Genomic DNA, 21,627 nt, shown 5'->3' on the forward strand with positions numbered 1-21,627 from the left:
GTCACCCCTGATAAACTTATAGGTGGCCATCAGATCACCCCTGAGCCTGCGCTTTTCCAGGCTAAAGAGTCCCATGTCTCTCAGCCTGTCATCGTAAGATCTGTTTTCCTGACCTCTGATCATGCGCGTGGCTCTCCTCTGGACTCTCTCAAGCTTCTCCACAACCTTTTTGAATTGTGGAGCCCAAAACTGGACACAGTACTCCAGCTGCGGCCTCACCAAGGCCGAGTACAAGGGGAGAATGACGTCCCGGGATTTGCTCGAGAAGCATCTATGGATGCCAGCCAGCGTTTTGGTTGCTTTACTAGCCGCAGCATCGCATTGGAGGCTCATGTTCATCATGTGGTCAATGATGACCCCCAAGTCTCTTTCTTCTGTAGTGCTATCCAACGTAGCACTGCCGAGCCTATAAGGGTGCTGCAGGTTTTTCCTCCCAAGGTGGAGAACCTTGCATTTATCGGTGTTAAACACCATGAGGTTCTCGTCTGCCCGTTTGCTGAGCCTGTCCAGGTCAGCCTGGATCACCCGCCTATCTTCTGGCGTGGATGCTTTGCCCCAAAGTTTGGAGTCAGGAGCGGACTGGCCAAGTTTGCCGATGACACCAATGTCCACATCATTAATGAAGATGTTGAACAGTATGGGTCCCAGGACAGAGCCTTGAGGGACCCCACTGGTCACAGGGCACCATGATGAGTGACTGCCATCAATCACAACCCTCTGGGTCCGACCACGAAGCCAATTTCCCAGCCAGCGGATCGTGGTGGAGCCAAGGCCACAACTGGGCAGTTTGGCCAAGAGGTGATCATGGGATACCAGATCAAAAGCTTTTTTGAAGTCAAGATATATGACATCAGTCTCTTCTCCTTTGTCCAGGTGATAGGTCACCTGGTCATGGAAAGAAATGAGATTGGTCAAACAAGACCTACCCGCAACAAACCCGTGCTGGCTATCCCTTAGGATGTTAGCCTGGGCCAGTCCCTCAAGGATGGCCTCCTTAATAAACTTTTCTAAGATCTTCCCCAGGATAGAAGTCAGGCTAATGGGCCTGTAGTTAGCCAGATCCACTCTCCTCCCTTTCTTGAAGATCGGCACCACATTGGCCTTCTTCCAGTCTTCGGGCACTACACCAGAGCGCCAGGAGTTTTCAAAGATCCGTGCCAGGGGCTGGGCTATGACGCTCGCCAGCTCCTTGAGTACCCTGGGGTGCAGGTTGTCAGGGCCAGCTGACTTGAAGGTATCCAGCTTCTCAAGGTGTTCCTTCACGAGGTCAGCATTTATGGAGGGTAGGGGATCCCCATCACCCGGACCTCACTGTCCCATAGCAGGCATGGGCGTCCCATGGGACTGATGAAAGACTGACGTAAAGTACCTATTTAATAGGTTGGCTTTTTCCTGGGCATCAGTTGTCAGTTGCCCCATCTGGTTTAGCAGGGGTCCAGCGCTGCCCTTGCTTTTCCTCCGGCTCCCCATATATCTGAAAAAGGACTTTTTGTTGTCCTTGATGCCTGAAGCTAGTTGGAGTTCAGTTGCAGCCTTGGCTTTCCTGGTTTGCTCCCTGCAGGACCGGACCAGCGCAGAATAATCCTCCTTAGAGGTGAATCCCGTCCTCCATCCTTTGTAGGCTTTCCTTTTTAGCTGCAGGAGGTCTGCTAGGTCCCTGGAGAGCCAGGGGGGCTGCTATGCCTTCTTGCTGCCTTTCCTCCGTGTTGGAATAGATTTAGCTTGTGCACTGAGGATTGCTCCCTTGAGAAGCAACCACTCTTCTCGAACTCCCCTCTCCCTGGGGTCATGGTCCCTAAGGGCCTGACCGACTAGCCTCTTGAGCTTGTCAAAGTCGGCTTTTCTGAAGTCAAGGACTTCTGTGTTGCTGACTGACTTACCAGCTTTACAGCGGATGGTGAAGGTGATCAGCCCGTGGTCGCTGTCACCCAACTTCCCATCAATCACTAGGTCGCTGATTAGGTCATCCCTCGTAGCCAGTACCAGGTTGAGCAGCGCTTTGCCTCTCATTGGCCCATAGACTTCTTGAGTCAAGTAGAGGTCATCCACGGACGAGAGAGAGCTTTGCGACCGCTCGGATTTTGCTGAGTGATCTTCCCACGAGATGTCTGGGTAATTGAAGTCCCCCATGACAACCAAAGTCCTGGAGCAAGTGGCCTCAGTCAGTTCCTGGGTGAACTGGTCAAGCTCAGGACTTTGAGTGGGAGGTCTGTAGTAGACTCCCACCATTGTGTCCCCTGTGCTGTACTCCCCACAAATTTTTACCTAGAGGGTCTCTAGCTGTCCATGCCGGTCGCCAACATCAGCTTGCAGGGACATGTAGCTTTCCTTCACATAGAGAGCTACACCCCGCCCCCTTTGTCAACACAATCCCTCCTGTATAGGGTACAGCCCTCTATCCCTGTGGTCCAGTCATGGGTGGAGTCCCACCAGGTCTCCGTTATCCCAATGACGTCATAATTCTTTGCACTGAGAAGGAGGACGAGCTCCTCCTGCTTGTTGCCCAGGCTCCTGGCATTAGTGTACAGGCAGGCAAGTGTGCCCTTAGGGGCTCTTGCCTTGCCCACAGATTGTGCCCGGGCTGGGGCAGGGGTGGGCTCCTTTAAGTGCCTTGGTCTGCTGGCTTTGCAAGGGTCGCTCAGCAGGCCAGCAGTGGCAGTAGTCCCCCCATCCCCCAGCGGGCTTAGTTTAAAGCCCGGTGGAGCAGGTCAGCCAGCCTGGCTGAGAAGAGCCTCCTCCCCAGGGGAGAGAGGTGGAGGCCATCTCTTCCCAGCAGCTCACTGCCTCTCTCTCCAAAAAGTGGGCTGTGGTCATGGAAGCCAAAGCCTTCCCAATGACACCAGCTCCGCAGTCTTTGGTTCACTGCGTGGATCCTCCTCTCCTTCCTCAGCCCATAGCCCGAGACTGGGAGGATCGAGGAAAACACCACCTGAGCTCCCAGACCCCTAAGCTCCGCTCCCAAATCCCTGTAGCGCCTCATGACCTGGCTGGGGGTGCTCTGAGCCGTGTCATTGGTGCCCGCGTGAATAAGGAGCATGGGGTAGTGGTCTGTGGGCTGGAGGAGCTGCGGGATCCTCTCTGATGAAGATGTTGAACAGCACCAGCCCTAGGACCGAGCACTGGGGGACTCGCTGCCCACACCCCCCCAGGTCGACACTGACCCGTCCACCACCCCGCTCTGGGTGCGCCCCTGAAGCCAGTTTGCCACCCATGTGACCGTGCATTCGTCCATGCCACAGCCCCTCAGCTTGCCCAGCAGAATTGGGTGGGACACTGTGTCAAAGGCCTTCTGGAAGTCCAAGAAGATGAGATCGACTTCCTCCTTCCCATCTAAGCTCTTTGTTACCTGGTCATAGGAAGAGACCAGGTTGGTCAGGCAGGATCGGCCTGGCACGAACCCATGCTGGTTACCCCTCAACATCCCTTCCCCTGCAGGGCTCTCACAAATGTGGCCCTTGATCATTTTTTCAAAGACCTTCCCCAGGATAGAAGTGAGGCTGAGTGGCCTGTAGTTGCCAGGCTCTTCCTTCCTCCCCTTCTTGAAAATAGGGACCACAATGGCCCTTTTCCAGTCCTCAGGGACTTGGCCCAAACACCAGGAGTCCTCAAACAGCCGTGCCAATGGCTCCGCAATGACACCAGCCAATCCCCTTAGCACCCGCGGATGAAGGTCATCCGGGCCTGCCGACTTGGACACATCTAAGCCCTCCAGGTAATCCTTAACTAGGTCTGAACTAAGTTGGGGGACTCGCATCCTTCCTGGGCCTCTCTGTGCTGTCACCTGAGAGCACCCTGTTGTCAGCAGACAGGGACACGGAGGCAAAGACCTTGTTGAAGAGTTCTGCCTTCTCTCGCGCGTCCGTCACCAACTGCCCTGCCCTGTCCCATAGGGGTCCAATGTTACCCCGAGACTTCTTCCTGGTACCTATATACTTGAAGGACTTTTTGTTATCCTTAATCCCAGAAGCTAATCTAAGCTCCAGTGCTGCTTTCACTTCCCTTACCAAATCCCTACAAGCTCGGGGCAGGGAGGTGTACTCCTCATTGCTCCCTGCCCCCCGCTTCCACTGCCAGTACGCTTTTTTCTTTGCCCTCAGGGCAGCCTGAATGTGCGTGCTCAGCCATGAAGGTTTCTTAGACCCTTTTCCTGCCTTCCCGTGCAGAGGAATTGCATCCTGCTGTGCCCCAAGGGTAGCCTCCTTGAGGAAGGACCACCTTTTCCGGACCCCCATACTAGCTACCCCCCAGGCTCCGAGTGCCTCCCTGACTACTGCCCTGAGCACATCGAAGTTGGCTTTCCTAAAGTCAGGCATTTGCGCTGTGCTAGTTACCCTCCCTGCCTTCCTCTGAATAGCAAACTGGATCATTTCATGATCACTGTCCCCTAGCCTCCCTTGTACTAGCACCTCCCCCACCAGGTCATCCCCAGCGGCTAACACCGGATCCAGGATGGTGTTTCCCTGGTGGGGACGAGCACCTCCTGCACGAGGTGCAGGTCCTGGACGCACGTCAGGAACCTTCGTAAGTGGCTCGACCTGCCCGCCTGCCCCTCCCAGTTGATGTCAGGGTAATTCATATCCCCTATGACCACAACATCCCTTGCACACACGGCCTCCCCCAGCTGCCTGGAGAAGTCCAGATCCAGCTCTTCCTCCTGATGTGGTGGCCTGTAGTAAACCCCTACCGCCAGATCCCTCGCCCCCCGCCCTCCTTGACATTTGACCCACAAGGTCTCAGTTAAGCCTTCCTCTGGTCCCATTTGGAAGGTAGAACTGGTATAATGATCCCCAACATAGAGTGCAACCCCCCCCCACACACACACCCCTTTTTTCCCCTTCCTATCTCTTCTAAACAACCTATAGCCCCCTATGTCTACTGCCCAGTCAAATGTTTCATCCCTCCACTAGGCCAACCAGGTCGATTTTACTACTTGCAAGCAGAAGAGCAAGCTCCTCCTGCTTGTTCCCCATGCTTCTTGCATTAGTGAAGAGACACCTTAATCCCCCTGTGGGAGCCCTGGGTGCCCCACCTTCCTGAGAGACAACTGGTCCCTTGCTATATATCTGAGCTCTTAACTCAACCAGGTGTAGGACCTGCCCAGATTTCTCTTGCTCCTGTGGATCCCCATCCCCCAACAAACTTAGTTTAAAGCCCACTGGAAGGTCAACTAGCCTGTAAGAAAACAAACTATTACCTTTGGGGGAGAGATGGAGACCATCACGCCCCAGGACGCCCTCTGATCTGAAGTGCGGGTCATGGTCCAGGAAGCCAAATCTGGTACGATGACACCAACTCTGGAGGCGCCGGTTCACCTCACGGATGCAGGCGCTCTGCCACTTATGGCATCCTTGGTGGCCACATGGTTCCCATCCTGCTCTGTCTGCCATGCCTTGATGTTAGTTGATTTTGGAAAGGGAAGCTGCCAAGGGACCTAGAGCAGGCCCTGCCCCATCTTCCTGCCAGCAGAGCTCCCTTAGACCCTGATAGTCCCAATCCAGCCTTCTCACTAGATAGGCTCTCCTGGCCTGTGCATGTCCCAGGGCACCTGCTGCCTTGTGGGCTATTCATAGCTTCTGACCTTCCCTAGAGCTGTGCCCATGTCTCATAGGTATTACTGTTTAATCACTTCCCCTTGTTGGGGTCTTGGCCTTCCTGGCCTCTACCCCTTTCCTCTTGCTGGGCCTTCTAGCTCCTGCCCACTGTTGGACCTGGCTTCTTTTCAGGACCCTGGCTCTTTCTCTCCCCGCTTGGGTTTGCTCTCTCATGCTGCCCTGGGCCATGTCTCTATCCTGCTCAGAGCACTGGGTCTGCTGACCCTGTCTGGCTTCAGTCCCGGTTAGGCTACCAGCCTTGATCTTGGCTACCAGCCTGCTTAACCCAATCTGTTTCTGGGCCTTGAGCCCCTAGAAAAGCTCACAACAAACATGTGTCCCTGTAGCAGGAGTCTTACTTTCAGAGCCTCTCTGGATGTTGGGCTCCACCCTCCTGCAATGGGCCAACTGCCTGCTTACTCTGTCCTGCCACGCCTTGATCTTACTTGTGATTGATAGATGATCTGACTCAGCAGGAGGCTTTCCATTTATATACACCCTGATGACAGGGGGCACTGTCTGCTGCTCCTTTTCCTCCCCTACACCGCAGCTCATGCCTCACGGATGTTGTTGGCATGACCTAACTTGGGCCATGTTCCTAAGTCTCAGCCCTTCTTTCATTCTCGGGGCTCCTTGCTGCCCCTCTTCACTCGGGCTCCTTGCCAACCCCTACCTTGAGGCTTCTTGTTGCCCCCTGGCTCTGAGGCTCCTTGCTGCCCCCTTCAGCTCCGGGGTCTCTCATTATCCCCTGACTCCGGGCTCCTCACTGCCCCCTTTTTACTCCGGGGCACTTTACTGCCCCCTTGCTCAGGGTTCCTGGCTGCCCCCTCGCTCGGGGCAGCCTAACTGGGCCAATGTGCCCCAACACAAAGCTGCACCCCCTTCAGCGCCAGGAGATCCCCGCTATCATGGGGCTCTCATGAGGCCTCCTCCAACCCCTTATAGCCTCACCCAGTCCTCCGGTTAACCATAACTAAACAGAACCATAAGCCAATTGGCTGTAACACAACAATAAGCCCACTGGCTATAACATACAATCCAGTCCCACCTGTCTCTCCTGCCAAGCCTCCCAACCAGGGTTCTTTCTACCCTGCAACATGATGCAGCTACTCAATCAGTTAGTCAGCTCAGCTCCTACTTCTCCAGCTGCCAGAAGGGAACTGCCTTCCTGGCCTTCTGCCTGGGCTTAAGAAGGGCTAAGCTCCGCCCCTTCCTGGCTCTAGGTTTTCCCCGGTTGCTAGGGCAACCAGCACCTGCAGTCCTGGTGACTGGCAGTTGCCCTTCTCCCTCCCTGCCACTAGGGGTCTCTCCTGAGCCATTTCTGCTCTCAGTGGCAGGGCAGGTGAGAGCTCTGCGACAGTCCCTCAGGCACTTCTGGAGCCTTCTTTCACCCCTAACGGTTCTAACCCAAACTGCTGGTCATGACTAACAAAAAAACACAAGCCCTTTTGGCTATAACAAACTCCTCATGGTATCCAAACCCAAACAGCAGCTCCTCAACTGACTTGTAAAATTTCCCCTTCACCCTGAGTCATATTTCCCTTTAAGTCAGCTGTTTTCTATCTGTCTGGCCCAGGGTAGCCCATGTCCTTTAGGGCTAAGTACAGACAGTCAAAATGCCTGAGGCCAAATCAATTCAGTCTTTGCAGGTTATGAAGATGCACAGATTAAATTGAAGTGGAAGCAAACAGACTTTTACCTCTGATTCAGGAAATGCAGCCATGTGCTAGTAGTGGCTCAGGCCAGAAGCTGGGAGATGCTAGACTGCAGGGGCAGGCAGTTATTTTGGGCAGAGGGCCACTTACTGAGTTTTGGCAAGCCATCGAGGGCCGCATGACAGGCAGCCCAGGGCAGATGAATATTAATTTTCTAAATTTTTAGGGGCCCTGCCGGCCGGATAGAATAGCTTGGTTGGCTGCATCCGGCTCCTGGACCATATTTTGCTCACCCCTGTGCTAGAGCAGGGCTCTCTGACTGTATGTTCACTTCCTCTTCCTGCTGCCCCAAGGTCTCTGGGATTTATGATCCACACTCACAGCTGCAGGACTCTGCAGGGTTGCTCATCACATCTTCTTTCTGCTTCCAGGGGCCTCTGGGATTTCTAGTTCACAGTTGCAGCCAGCCGTAAGCTTGAGTGGGAGAAAGTGCATTTAACCCCCCTCCCTGGCCCCAGATCCCAGCCAGGGTTTGCCTGGAGGGGGAGGAGGGGCAGCTCCCCTGCAGCCTGGGATGCATCCCGAGCCAGGCTTGTCATCCCCTCCCCCCCATTCCATCAGTCAGCCCTCACTGCTCCAGCTTGGGAGCAGAGGGGTAGAGCCAGCCCTGCTCTCTGGAGCAGACAGCCCACCCCAGGATTGGAAAGCATGCTGTGGGACTGTGACTTAACTTGAACCAGGAAGGGGTCTGGGACAGAAGTTTCATAAACTGGTTTGACCCAAATCAGTTAAGCCTGATACTACATCCAACCAGGTTTATCTTAAACCACTTTCAGCCATTTTGAAACTGATTTATGTACAATTTACTTCTGTTCTGCTACAGGTTTAAACCACTTTCTGATCACTTAAGCTAATCAGAGTGCGAAGAAGTGTTCAGACAGGAGGTGGTGGCACAGTGGAGTGTCACCATGATGGTGGGGACACGAAACAAAGCCCATTGGCCTTGCTATCCCCAGCCTGATCCCTGGAGGCAGTGGCAAGAGCAGACAAAACGGGGGCCCTGCCCTGCTCCGTTCCCTGCAGGTGGTGATGATGGAGGGGAGTGGGGGAGGGCAAAACCACAGGAGCTGGCCTTGTCTCTTGCCCTTCCCCTCCCTCCGCTCCTTGGAGGTAATGCCCATGTGCCGGGGGGGGGGGGGGTAGAGGCCACTGGCACTGGCCTCGGCCTGCTCCTCCCCCCTTCCACTGTTGCTGCCTGGGAGAAATTGCACCTCAAGCTGTGGACAAGCGAAACTCGTGACATGGATGCTACTGTGTTGAGGTGCAGTGGAACAAAAGCTGCAGGGATGGTGGCCCCTGCTGGGGCCACAAAGAAGCCTACCATCTGTCAAGGAGATAAATGCAGGGGTTCTGGGGTCCTGTACCTCTAGCTGCTGGCAGGCAAAACTCATGACCTGGGTGCCTGTGGGACTGTCTTGGGGGGATGGCACTGTGAACACTGCAGGCCAGCTAGGCCCTGCTGCAGCCACAAAGCCTGCCAGCTGTCAAGGAGATTGGGGAAAGGGAAGTCTGGGTTCTGCACCTCTGGCCGCTGACAGGCAAAGTGTGCATGCATGTATGTTAAGGTTTCCCCTCGCTCAACTGCCACCAAGGCTGTTCAAACCACACTGCCATTTATGCAGTTTTTCTATCCCTCCCCTAGAGCACTGGGATTGGAAGGGCCCTCAGGGAAGAATGACAGTCACTGGCCAGTTAGTCAATGAGAGCACTCCTTCCCCCCCTACTTTAGTGTGTTTCCTTGTAGACATGCCCAGCTTGAGTTTCAAAACTCAAGACTATTTCAACTTGCCTTGTTCCATTTTGCAGCTGTCTTGTTTTTGCTGGGTTGAGCTCAAAATGAGTCAAAAGGAAGCTTCCAGGAAGTTTTGCACAGACCTAGTGGCTGTCCTATGCCCTGCCCCAGCTGTGCAGGGGCTGGTGGGATGGGCACATGGGTCTTAGGGGCTCCACCCCCTCTAGCCTGGCCAAGGCTAGTCCTCCTCTGCCTCAGGGTCCCAGATGGTATGGGGCCAGGGGTGATGCTAGTGCCAGGCCATAGCCCCAGGCCCCATAGGGGAAGGCACCAGCACAAGCAGCTCTGGCCCAGCTTTCCCTAGCCCTGCTGGGTCCTAGGCCACACACCCCCCCTCCCCCAAGTTCCCCACAGCTGGCTGTAAGTGCACTTCTGCCCCCTCCCCCCTGAGGGGGATACACTCCCTTAAGAAGGTGGAAACCCTTTGGTCTAGTTAAGTACCCATCTACTTTGTGCTAAGAATCTGCATGGGTTTATCTGAAACTACAAGATCAGCCTCCTAAGCTATCAGACACTGGCCCCCTCCTCCCCTCCATCAGCCCCAACTTTAATCCAAAAGGACAAGTTTTATCCAAGTCCCATAGGCAAACCACACTCCACTGGGGTTGAATATTTTTGACAAGTATACTACGAGGCAAGGCCACACCCTCTCCTTCCCCTCCCCCTTCTGTTGCTGTTTTCTCCCTTACCTCTATTTGCCATGTTAAGAGGCTCTGTGCCACACTTATGACATATCCTATTAAAACCGTGGGCCAGCATGCACAATAAGAGGAAACAATATCTGGGAAGTAGCATGAAGCCCCTTAGTGCAGGGATGGCAAGGTTAAGCTTTGCATCCCTAGCACTAGAGCCAGGTACAGCAATGAGGCAAGGGGCAGCAGCAGCCACTATTTGCTGCCAACAGGTTTCTGTATCCCCACTCTGGTGCCAGTCCCAGAAGGCTGCCTTTTGAGAGTCTGGCAATTCATTACCCCCATTAACAGAGAATGTACCACAACAAAAAACAGCCATTTACAGATTGAAGTGAATATATAAGTATTTTACTGAACATTCAAACTTCATTAAGACATGTGCAATATGGCAATTTTACTGGGTTTATCCCTAACTAAGACAATAGTATGATTGCTTGCTTGCTGGGGCTTAGCAGTAGGGTCCAGATCACACTTATCCACCAATTAAATACTTTATTGAATAAATACATACCAAACAAAAAAAAAATGCATTTTAAATGCTCTTATAAAAGTTTATAGTTATGTGGAAAGGCCCTTCCAATTCAGTTTAAAATGCAACTACAATAAAGGAAGATATGCTAGCTTAACGTAATTGGCCGATTTTATACAGCACTTATATCTTTTAGTCCATAAGTAAATTATTAAACGATAAAGAACATCTAATACAACCACTTCTACTGAACTAGGAAATAAATTTCTAATAAAGAAAAAATTTACAGACCCCATAACTTTTCCACCCAACCCCAACAGTCTAACCCTAAAGTGGATAAAGCCAGCAGCTTTCCCCACAGGAGCTCACGACAAACAGTCGCTTCGCTCATCAAATCTGTATTTCTGATCCGGTATGAGCATTGAGACGATTCAGTATATCCCCAAAGAAAGAAGCACAATGCACGTTGTGAATCGCCTATTCAGCAACAGCGAGCACTGCATTCCAAAACAATCTCATCCCAGGGACTAAATGAGGTCAGCCACATTCATTGGCATTTCCTCCACCGTAGTATTGTAGAAAGTCTCAATATCCCGAAGAATCCTTTTGTCTTCTTCAGTGACAAAGTTTATAGCCACACCTTTCCTGCCAAAGCGACCACCTCTGCCAATTCTGAAGAAAAGACATATACACAAGAGGCATTAAATATAGACATATAGGCAGCTGGGGCTCATAATACTTAAACTGTTAGAGCCACTCATTAACTGCTGTTCGTTTATCTGCCTGGGGCCAGTTTATGCTGCATTTTACAGGACTAGCTGCTAATACAAGTCAAGTTAAAAAAAATTAGCAGTTAGTGCCATCAGTAGGGAAGAAAAGTGTCCAACCTACAGAGAATAGCAGGGCAAAAAGGTTACTGTTTTGACCGTCAACAAAGGTCCCAATGCAACTCCTCTTGGTACTGCGATATTAAGTAGAGAGCTTGTTAATCCAACCCCACTATTTGGATTTTTATAAATCCACCCACAACCAAACCCCCAAAGCACGGGCAGAGCTTGATCAGCCTATGAGACAATACACACATTACATCTACTTAAAAAAACAGCCAAGATTACCATTCCAGATATACTCCCAATTGTATCATGTGACATGGAACAGTAAGCTTCAGAAGTGTGAAAACTATTTAAGAACATACTGTTTTCACAGTGGGAAAACTTAGGCTTTTTGGCAGGGAAACCCAACCTAATTGCCACTTTTACAACACCATTTTAAAAAGTCACATCAATTAACCACCACACATTGGTTTTTTCTTAGCCAAACTGGCCAACAGTTCTGCCATCCTCCATGGAAATTAGCCAATGAAGCACCTAACAAAGAGCTACAATACAAAGAAAATGACTCGATACAGAAAGACTTGGTGAATAATCATGACAAAAAATATAAATACCAACTCGCTCTTTATTCAAACTGTGCCGCTTACGAATCCACGTCCTAAATTAGGTCAACGCCGTTTCTGAGCACCATCTTGTGTCATCAACTGCTGCTATCGACTCCTGTATTTTTTTACATCAAGTAACAAAGCACAATTTACTTAAATTTAAGGACAGTCACTAGGAAGGGGTTAACTAATTTCAGGGAAACAACACTCAAATTGCTACCCGAACAAAACAGGTCAGAGTAAAGAATCCCACTGTAAAAAAAGAACCACCAAGAATATAAAAATCAAGGCACAGACTGTCAGCACAATTCAACCTCTTCACTTGCAGAGCAGGAATTACTTTCACTAAAGTTGCTCATGTGAAAAGCTAGTAGCTAAGCTGCAACAAATAAACTTTGGGATGATTAGCTGTGGCCTAAGGAGGTGAGATCTAGCAGACAAATTTTCCAATTGCAGAGTCTGATACTGTACACATTAAACTACGATTGGCATCAGATTCATACACACACACCAGAAAATAGTAGTTCAGCAGCAGATAGCGCATGACATCTGCCATCTTACATTAACCTTCACTAAAAACTAAGCAGCTTTTGGTAGTAAGCCTGAACTGGCAGATGACTAGACTGGCTAACATTATACTAGACAGACATCTTAAGTTTTCCCACTGCTTTGTTTCATTGACTAACCAAGAAGCTCTGCCCCTCCCCCATTCCAGAACCATGTTACAGAACAATTGTAGAAAGACTGTACAAAGTAAAATGTTTAGTACTATTCATATCTAGGCCCTCTGCTTTATGGTGGGTCTGCATAAAATTCATTCTTTTCTAGTTTAAGCAAACTAGAAGGAAAATCCATCTCTGTTTTTACTAAGCATGCAGAGAAGTTCTGTAAGGAAACATTTCATTTGAGATGCAATAAGAGAAACAATAAGTAAGTTTTAGTTGCACAATGATGCACTAACCTGTGAATGTAGTTTTCACGATTGGTCGGCAGGTCATAATTTATAACCAAGGAAACTTGCTGCACATCAATGCCACGAGCCTGGAAGTCAGTGCAAATTAATACAAGCCATTCATTTTAGTTTGAAAGTTTACTTTGTTGACTACATTATAGTGATGGATTACAACCATGTAGTCCATAGTGGAGTGCAGTCTTTGCTTTTCCAAGAGCTCAAGTAGTTAAGGTCACATTAACCTTCACTGATTAAGAAGCTTTTGGTAGTAAACCTGAATTGGCCATTTGAGGTGCAATTTTTTCTTTTTAAAGTAGCAAATATTTACCAACAAGTCAGTAGTGATCAAGACACGACTTGACCCCGATCTAAACTCTCTCATGATAACATCACGTTCCTTCTGGTCCATGTCGCCATGCTGTAAAAATTACAGGTAAGAAGCGTTACCAGGCACAGGTAAGAGATTATTGGCACTTTAGAGGAGAATGTTCATTTTAAAAAGAGTGTATGAGACCAAGCGTCCCTACCTGCTGTGGTGTCAAGGCAGGAAGGGATAGTAGGAAACATTTTGCTTTGAGCAGGGGGAACGACAATACAGCACTTCACAGCTACATTGTAACTTAACCTGCTTCTCACATTAAATGGGAGTACCAGTTTTCATTTCATTTCACTATAAAATTAAATTTGCACAAGCAAAAATAATTTCTATTACGCTAGAGAAGCTCAACATTAAATGTCTGTACTGAAGAGCAGTCCTACAAGATCACAACCATCTCAGATGACTCTTACCAGAGCTGAAACTGTGAAGTCCCTTGCATGCATTTTCTCTGTAAGCCAATCCACTTTTCTCCTTGTGTTTAGGAAAATAACAGCCTGTGTAATTGTCAAAGTCTCATACAAGTCACAAAGAGTATCCAGCTTCCATTCCTAAGGTAAATGGGAGGATATTTAGATCAAATCGACTGGGGTTAACAAAACAGAAGTCTAAACATTTGGGGGGGGGGGGGGGGCGGAAAGGAGGGAGAGAAAGGGGGAAGGGAAACAAGGCAAATCTCAAAAGCACCATTAAACAACAAAAGAGAAATAAAATTAAAAATCAGCACATTCCATTGTAGAATGGAGGCAACACAACACAGCTGAAATGAATTGGGCACATAAAAGCCCAAACAAACAACTGCTACACAAAAATCAGTTATAGCACTGAATCTTAAGACATAGGACACTGGACATTAAGAAAGAGGTCCACCCAAGTCCTTTTCAATTCAGTGTACAATTACTCTTCTTCCTGTGTGTACTCTGCTAGCATTACTACAGGAACCAAAGTAGAGCCCTGGTTCCTGTAATTTTAGCACAGTGCTTGAACAAGAAGGTGAACGTACACTTCCAAACGTACTTATAAAATGGCACCCACCTCTCTTTCAACATTAATGTAGAACTGTTTGATACCCTCAAGGGTCAGTTCTTCTTTTTTCACCAGAATACGTATAGGATCTCTCATGAACTTTTTGGTCACTTCCAACACATCCATTGGCATTGTGGCCGATAACAATACAACCTAAGAGTTTGAGAGACATTCCTTCAATATTGGGAGAAGTCAGAAAGGCAAGCCAAATGAGGAGACACTAAACTATTGCCATATATACTGGCACAGTATGACCTCACAGTGTATTCAGAGCAGGGGTGGGCAGTTATTTTGGGCACTTACCGAGTTTTGGCAAGCCATCAAGGGCCACCTGACAGGCAGTCAGGGGCAGATTAATATTAAAAAAAAAAAAGCCAAAAAACCCCCCAAACTTTAAGGGGTCCCACAGGCCAGACAGAATGGCCTGGCAAGCTGCATCTGGCCTACAGGCCATGTTTTACCCACCCCCAATTCAGAGACACTTATGTATACATGTAATATAAGTGAACTACCAAATCAGCTTAAAGTCCCATATCATCTGGGGGCACTACTAGTTTGCATCAACAGGAAAGCAAGATGAGGATAATAAGCAGTTTTCATTTGGACAAGAGGAACAGCAATATAGTACACATGTGCACAACTTAATCTGCATCTCAAAAAAAAAATTACTTACAATTAATATTTACCTGTATATTTGTGCTTAGCTTTTGAAAAATCTCATAAATTTGATCCTTAAATCCACGGCTCAACATCTCATCTGCTTCATCCAGAACAAACATCTTAATCCATTTAGGTGCTACAAGACAGGGACAGAAGCATTTTACCAAAATTTGTATCACAATGTTTACTGCATGTAACAGTGGATCACTACCCCCCCCCCTCAAGTAACCATTACATGGATCTTAATGGTATGGAGAATGTTTAAGCCATTAGCTATTAATCACTCTCTCCCTTCCCAGGTGAGTAATTCTTGCAAAGTTTTCAATTGCTCCTAAAGTTAGATCCTGGGTTGGACCCTACCATGCCTCACCCACCTCTGCCAGCTCAGCAGGTCAGTCTGTGGGGCAAGGAGGGAATGGGGCCCCAGCCAGGTTGCAGGTTGGGTGGTGGGAGGATCAGTGCCTGGGCAGTTGGTCCACTGGGGGCAGGCTCCTGCCACTGCACACACCCTGGGCCCGGGTGGGAGAGGGTCCTTTTGTGTTCCATCCTAATTTGTATGTGGGGCTGAGGTGGATACTGCTATGCCCTGGGCTGACCCTTGCCCCCTGCCCACCCAGCAGCAAAATGCACATGGCATTGTGCTGCTCCCAGGGCAGCTGCATCTGGCTGCCAAGCATAGCAGCAGCATCCACATCTACCCCACACACAGATTGGGGGGGGGGGCAGGAGAAGCATGCTCCCCAGGCCTCTGCTAGAATGCTCAAATCTGGCCCCCACCCCTTCCTTCCCCCACAGACTGACCTGCTGGGCTTGCAGCACATGCATGCTCAGCCCCCCCCCAGCCAGGTCTCTGCAAATCAACCAGTTGATCACTATGTAAAATGTATTGTGGAAATTCAGTTTTAAAATACTATTTCTCATGTGTATTGCTTTGAATACATTTATTTGGAAAAAAAAAAAAAAGTGTGTTCCACACAATGTTTTGCATCATCAAATGATGACATCAAAATGTTTACTGCTGCCTATAGGTATTTAGACATCCACTAGTAAATGCATAAACAAGAATAAATTCAGTACTTACAGAGATAGCGTCTGTTTAACATATCAAACACCCGCCCTGGAGTTCCAACTACAATGTGTGGAGCCTCTGCTTGAAGCTTCTGCATTTCATTGCGAACATTTGTGCCACCAATACAAGCATGGCACGTTGCCCCCATGTAATCTCCAAGGGCCAGAATTACCTTTTGGATCTAAAATAAAAGTCCTTTAATTAAAGTTCCTGACAATGACTTCAGTACCAAAATCATTTTAATGTTTGTTATTAAAAATCAAACCAGTATGCTTGCTCAATCTGCCAACTGCGTATCAAGTAGCAGCTAACGTAGCACCAGCTTTTGCTTTGTTAAGAGGTTGGATTTTTTTTTTTTTTTTTTTTTTAAGCTGACCCATTTTTCCTTGCCATTAGGCTAGTCAATTGTATGAAGTTACTCCCCATTCAAAGGTCACAATCCAATGCATCAACAAATCATAAGACGACTATGCTGTGTTGTGCATTCGGCTAACTTCCATGTAGGTAATACGAGTGTTGTAAAATGCATGACTACACCCCATACCAGTTTATTAAGCAATTATCAAACCCCCATAGCAACATCAATCATGTGCATACAATAACCCAGGAAAATGCTTATACCCTGCTCCCAATGTAGTTTCACTTTATTGGTGTCCATCTTAATAGTGCAAAACTAAGACTAGTAAATATAAGTTTGATCCAAGACCCAGAAAGCTTAGTATTCCGGTGCCCTCATTTTATGAACTAGTAGGCCAAAGTATTTCTTGGCACTTGGGGTTTGAAGTCCTGTAATGCCCTGCAACCACCTGAGAGAGAAATCTTAACCATCATACTGGGCCTGAGTAAGCAAAAAATATTTCTGCTTCAAGTGAAGAGCCAGTCACACAGCAATCCATTTTGGTTTCAAGTTCAGCATCTATGGTTTTACTTCTCAAATTTAACCTTTAAATGACTGGATTTGTAAGTTCAATATAACAAGGAGTTTGAAGCAGCTCCATTTCAAGTAAAATAAAGCACTGAGCCTTGTGAGGGTGAAGTAAACATGCAACATAGCATTAGTTGGATAAATACATCACAAACTACAAAAAAAACGAACCAGTCACGTGCACTGCAGTTTTCATGTTGCACAACTGCACAGAAGTTTGCAAAAAGACTTCTCACTCAAAATCACTATTTTAATATCACATCTTTGAAGAGTGTTTGGGATTTGCTGTAGAGCTATACAGCGCAGCTGCTGCCCACCCCTCTGCCCAGTACCCTTCCAAAGAAATGACATCTGAACTCTTCACATGGGTAGAGAAAAGCTAGTAGAACAGAAAGCACATTTGCTTTCCCATTAAATTTGGTGGCAGATATTCTGGATGATAAGAAGGTACAGACCCCATTACTGTCCCCCACAGTTGTGAAACCTGAAACCTATGCAACACACAAGCAGCTTTTTAACTACACTATCAATACCTGTTGAGCCAGTTCTCTGGTAGGGGCCAATACTAGTGCCTGGGACTCCTTGAGATCAATCTCCAACTGCTGCAGGATGGAAATAGCAAATGTGGCTGTCTTGCCAGTACCTGACTGAGCTTGAGCAATCACATCATACCCTAAAAAGAGTAGGATACATATTTACTGCTCCCACACAAGTTAGATTTTTGAGTTTAACTTTATTCCTTTTGAAATAAGTGATCAGCAAATTAAGAGGTGTCTCCATTTCAGGTCAGTCCCGAAAGATGGTATACCATCATCTCACTTATTCAAATAAGGATAAAATGTCATCATGACCGATTAAAGATAGCTACATATATGCTTAAAAATGATTGTTTAATGACAAACATGACTCCATATCAGGGAGGTAGCTGCATAGACTCTCACATTATCAAGGTGGTAGATACATGCTCGCCTACCTTTGATGCATGGAATGATAGCCCTCTGCTGAATAGCAGATGGCTTTTCAAACCCATAAGCATAAATGCCTCTGAGAAGAGACTCTTTTAAATTCATATCATCAAAATTGTCAACAATTTCATTCCAATTGCTCTGCAAAAGAGAAGAAAAAAAGAAGCCACATTACTCTGCTGCCCACATTGCTCCATGCAGGGGTTCGTTTTAATTGGCGTCACGTGCTCACCTCGATGATGCCGTCAGGGTCCATTCCCTCCGGGCCGCCATGGTCTCTGTTGGCAAATGGAAACAGTTAAAAACCCACTATCTTCTCTCACAGAAAGCAGCAGCTAAGCCCTGCCTGCGATCAAGGCAAAGTTAGCAACTCTTCTTTCTGGCAGGTGCTTGGGGGCTTTGCCAAGACACATCTTACTTGCCCCTATTATTTCAAGTCCCTTTCTCACACTGGCTTTGGGGGTATTCACAGTCCCAGCACCATGGCAGAAACAGGAGTCACAACCTAGTTTATAAGGGGACACTTTTTGCAACACAGGGGCTGCACCTGCCAGGATATGGCCTTGCGGGAGGGGTGGGGGCTGGGAAGCTGCTATTGCGCGTGGCCAGCACCACCTACAGCATCAGGAATAGGTTCTCACCCCCCAAGCCGCGAACTCTCGCGAGAGCTCCACCCCCGGAATTGCGCAAATGGGCTCCACCCCGCAGGCTGGAAAGGAACACCCCCCCGGCGGAATGGATTCGCCCTTAGCCGAGCCCGGGAACAGCCGGGACAAACCAACTCGGGGAAGGGAGGAGGAGCCGATTTCTGTCTTGGCGGCCGCGCGCGAGGAGGGTTGTGAAGGGGAGAAATCACCGCTTCAACAAAGGGAGAGGAAAACAAGGGCCTACAGCACAACGGGGGGAGGGAGGAAGAAGGCCGCCTACCTGCCGTAATCCGCGGAGCCGCCGGACATGTTCCACTCCCACCGCTGTCCTCAACTGAAAAGGCAGCGGTGCTGCTGCGCCCGCCTTATATCGCCGTGCCGCGGCCGGAACTCGTTCCAGCGGACGAATACATCCCTCCACCCTGTCCTCAGCCATAAAAAGACCCTTCTCTCCTGTCCCTCCCAGCCTGTCTCCACTGCTGCCGGTGGGGACTGTCTTCCGCAGTCGGGGCAGGGTCTTCTCCGAGGGGCCGATAAAGCTGGTGAGGCTAGAGGCGGGGGAGGTTGGAACTACTTTTTCGCCTCCTCCCTACACGCGGGGGGGAGCGGAAGGATATTGCAGCAGTTGGAGCGTGAGACTGTCTCGCGGCGGCCTCGGGCCCCGCCCCTGCCCCGCGCGCGGGGTTTCCCGTGGCCCCTGCTGGGGGGGATTTGGAGGAGGAATGCTCCCGTCAAGGGAGGGAGGATGTAGGAGCCCATGAGGGGGATTGGGGGCGGGGTGGAGGCAGGAAACTGACCCCCAGCCAAAAAGTGTGCCCCCCCGGCCCCAAGCAGCAGCAGCGAGTGAGGGAATCCTGGGTGATCCCTGAGCCAGGCTGGAGGGAGGCGTTTGTGGGGGTGGTGGCAGCTCAAGAAGGAGTCCCGAGGGGTGGGGGATGCAAGGGAAAAGGTGGTTTCCACAGCCCCCGAACTGGAGCGATGGACAGGACGTCAGATTTGGGAGCATCTGCCCCAGGGCCGTTGCAGCGGAGTTTGTCGCCCTGACGGGCGCCCCCACCCCATGCTTGCGTGTAGTGTTGAGGTGCCCTTCCCCGTCCCCACAAAATGAGCCTCTCGTGGCTCCGTCCCCTTCCTCGGCTGGGCAGCCCCTGCGCCTCTGCACCAGGGGCAGTCTCCGCCTTTGCTATCATGCTGATCAGCCTTGACCGTTTAAGATTCATCTTTTTTTTTGAGGAAGCACAAACTGACCAAAGGATTGGGAAGGGGGTTAGAAAGTGGGTGATATGTGCTACAGCCATGGTTCTCATGTTTTTTTTGCAGCCCTTGGAATTGCTCCAGCAGCACTGTGCACTCTTCCCAGCCGACTTTTAATGACACAGAGGGGCGCAGCACGATCTGTATAGCAGGAGCAGACCCTGTGCCAAGGTCTCAGACAGTGAGCAGACCAAGCATTGCGGATCAGGAACCACTGGACACGACAAAAGCATACGTGGTTTGGCTGGACAAAAGCAATGTTTGTGGGAGTTAACTTGTCTTTTTGTTTTTAGGAAATACCTAATATCCCTCCACATACGTTTGTGAGAGACCTCAGATGTACCAGCTCCTGCAGCGGCAGCAGTTGCTGGGGCCGTGTGATCTGAAGAAATAAACACAGGACTTCCTGATATCTAAAATTAAGTTATATAATCCTGGTTCTCCCACTGACTCAATGGCAAGCTCTCAAATGTCTTGGAGTACTCCGCATTTGGTGGGAAATACTGAAAGTGCTCTTTTCTCTCTTTATATTTGTCATCCGCACAGTCCCACAGTAAAAACTACAGTCTTTTCTTAAATAGTCATAGCAGCGACAGGGGCTCTTAAGTCTCAGAATATTAAAAGGCAGGATGTAGAAAAGGAGGTACCTGAAAAGATGTAGGGGCAGAAATAAGACAAAGGGGACTGTGAAAACCTGAGCACAGGCACAATTATATTTCCAATCAAAGAAATAAATAGGGTATTATATGATGTGAAAAAATGCATATTCACAATTTTTAAAAATGTAATCGGAATAATCATAAAACAGTGATATACATGTATGTAGTAAGGATATCACAAAACATATATACATCTTATTTTAATGTTATAATCAAGACCTTTATGCTTACGATCAAGTGGAAGTCTTCCCAGGCAAGTAGGAAGTACCAGATGTTAATCCGCCATATTTTTTGCAAAATGTAAGCTTTAATTTTTAAAATGCTTGAGTTTCTACCAGGATTTCATTTTCCTCTATCTCAATGATCTATGTCTTCAACTTTTCTATGTATTTAATTCTAGGTAGCCTGTTTACTAGCTATACTTAAATAAATTAGTGGCATGATTAACAGTTTTCTTTAGGGATATTTACAGACCTCATTCTGTTCTTATAGAACTCATTAGCAGTTCTTGATCATTTATGGGCCTGATTTTGCTACTGTTGTTCTCAGGGAGTGCTTACTACCCAAATGATTTCAAATAATATTTTCTTGCTATTGATCTCAGTTGGGGCAGGATTTATTAGTAGTATTATTGTTATTATCGTTAGTATTAATATAGCAGTTAGGAGCCCTGCTCTTGGACCAGGAGTCCATTTTGCCAGGTGTTGTACAAATCCAGAATAAAAAGATGGTTTCTACTTGCAAAAGCTTGTAATATAAGTTGAGGTAACAGATGGATACAGACTGACAAAAGACTACAAGACACTGGTTCGGACTTGCAGTCTGATGTACCCACTCAACTTTATGTATTATACATTTCATAGAATTACTTTCATGAACAGAGACGCCTTTGTTGGTTAGGACACGTGAATCATATGAGCGATGGACAAATCACTTAGGGCATATTCTAGAGTGAGCTGACCACTGGCAAATGTTAGCTTGGACAGCCCAAACTCTGTTTTGCTGATGTCTGCGAGAAAAACCTTTTCAAGCTGCGTATCGATGGCCAACACTGGGAATCAATTGCTTTGGTCTGCTGTGAGTAGAAAGTTGCTGTGAAGCAGGGCCTACATCAGTTTGAGATGGAGAGTCAGTGATGGAATAGAGAAGAGGCATCAGAGGCAAATAAGACTGTACTCAGCATGCTGGTGGAAGCTCAACTGAGTTTGTATGTGCAGCTTGCTGGATGGAGGGTCTACTTGTCGAGCATTGGACTCAGCAACTCAAGAAGCTGTGGTGGTACTCAGTAACCCAGCAAAGGCGCAATCTCCATGGTCTCCCAACATTGAGGACTGCCAGTGATTAATTGATGACTCTCATGAAGAAAACTAAGTATGTGTATAAATGTTTGTCAGATT

At 48.5% G+C, this 21,627-nt stretch overlaps 1 protein-coding gene and 3 non-coding genes across 6 annotated transcripts; all 4 read right to left on the reverse strand.

Annotated features, from left to right (window-relative positions):
* Nucleotides 1-10,116: 10,116 nt before the first annotated feature.
* Nucleotides 10,117-18,691, reverse strand: EIF4A2 (eukaryotic translation initiation factor 4A2). Of its 3 annotated transcripts, none has more exons than XR_016442942.1 (12): nucleotides 18,598-18,691; nucleotides 17,903-17,948; nucleotides 17,679-17,811; nucleotides 17,239-17,378; nucleotides 15,793-15,961; nucleotides 14,738-14,847; nucleotides 14,061-14,204; nucleotides 13,439-13,576; nucleotides 12,978-13,067; nucleotides 12,659-12,738; nucleotides 11,711-11,812; nucleotides 10,791-10,931 (listed from the first exon to the last, which is right to left on the reverse strand). XR_016442942.1 is itself a non-coding variant. In XM_090051609.1 (11 exons), the coding sequence occupies exons 1-11, from the start codon at nucleotides 18,624-18,626 to the stop codon at nucleotides 10,787-10,789; spliced, it is 1,224 nt and encodes a 407-aa protein (XP_089907735.1). In that variant the 5' UTR covers nucleotides 18,627-18,691; the 3' UTR covers nucleotides 10,117-10,786. The 3 variants fall into 3 exon arrangements, 1 of the variants encoding a protein (XP_089907735.1); XR_016442941.1 differs by having other exon boundaries at nucleotides 10,792-10,931; nucleotides 11,707-11,812; XM_090051609.1 differs by lacking the exon at nucleotides 11,711-11,812 and having other exon boundaries at nucleotides 10,117-10,931.
* Nucleotides 13,153-13,280, reverse strand: LOC149863153 (small nucleolar RNA SNORA63). Its single transcript, XR_016443405.1, has one exon. It is a non-coding gene; the product is annotated as a small nucleolar RNA SNORA63 (small nucleolar RNA).
* On the reverse strand, nucleotides 13,840-14,020 carry LOC149863154 (small nucleolar RNA SNORA81). The gene has a single exon (XR_016443410.1). It is a non-coding gene; the product is annotated as a small nucleolar RNA SNORA81 (small nucleolar RNA).
* On the reverse strand, nucleotides 17,455-17,526 carry LOC149863155 (small nucleolar RNA SNORD2). The gene has a single exon (XR_016443396.1). It is a non-coding gene; the product is annotated as a small nucleolar RNA SNORD2 (small nucleolar RNA).
* Nucleotides 18,692-21,627: the final 2,936 nt, after the last annotated feature.

This window comes from Crocodylus siamensis, chromosome 6 (genome assembly GCF_052110815.1).
Source record: "Crocodylus siamensis isolate JL-2025a chromosome 6, ASM5211081v1, whole genome shotgun sequence".
Taxonomy (NCBI): domain Eukaryota; kingdom Metazoa; phylum Chordata; order Crocodylia; family Crocodylidae; genus Crocodylus; species Crocodylus siamensis.

Bases quoted from the DNA above. Each gene is read 5' to 3' on its own strand.
- EIF4A2 (XM_090051609.1), bottom strand. From the start codon at position 18,626: ATGTCCGGCGGCTCCGCGGATTACGGCAG. The intron at 17,379-17,678 runs GTAGGCGAGCAT...TACTCTTTTTAG, and splicing joins TATCATTCCATGCATCAAAG to GGTATGATGTGATTGCTCAA. The intron at 13,577-14,060 runs GTGGGTGCCATT...CATTTACCTTAG, and splicing joins ACATTAATGTTGAAAGAGAG to GAATGGAAGCTGGATACTCT.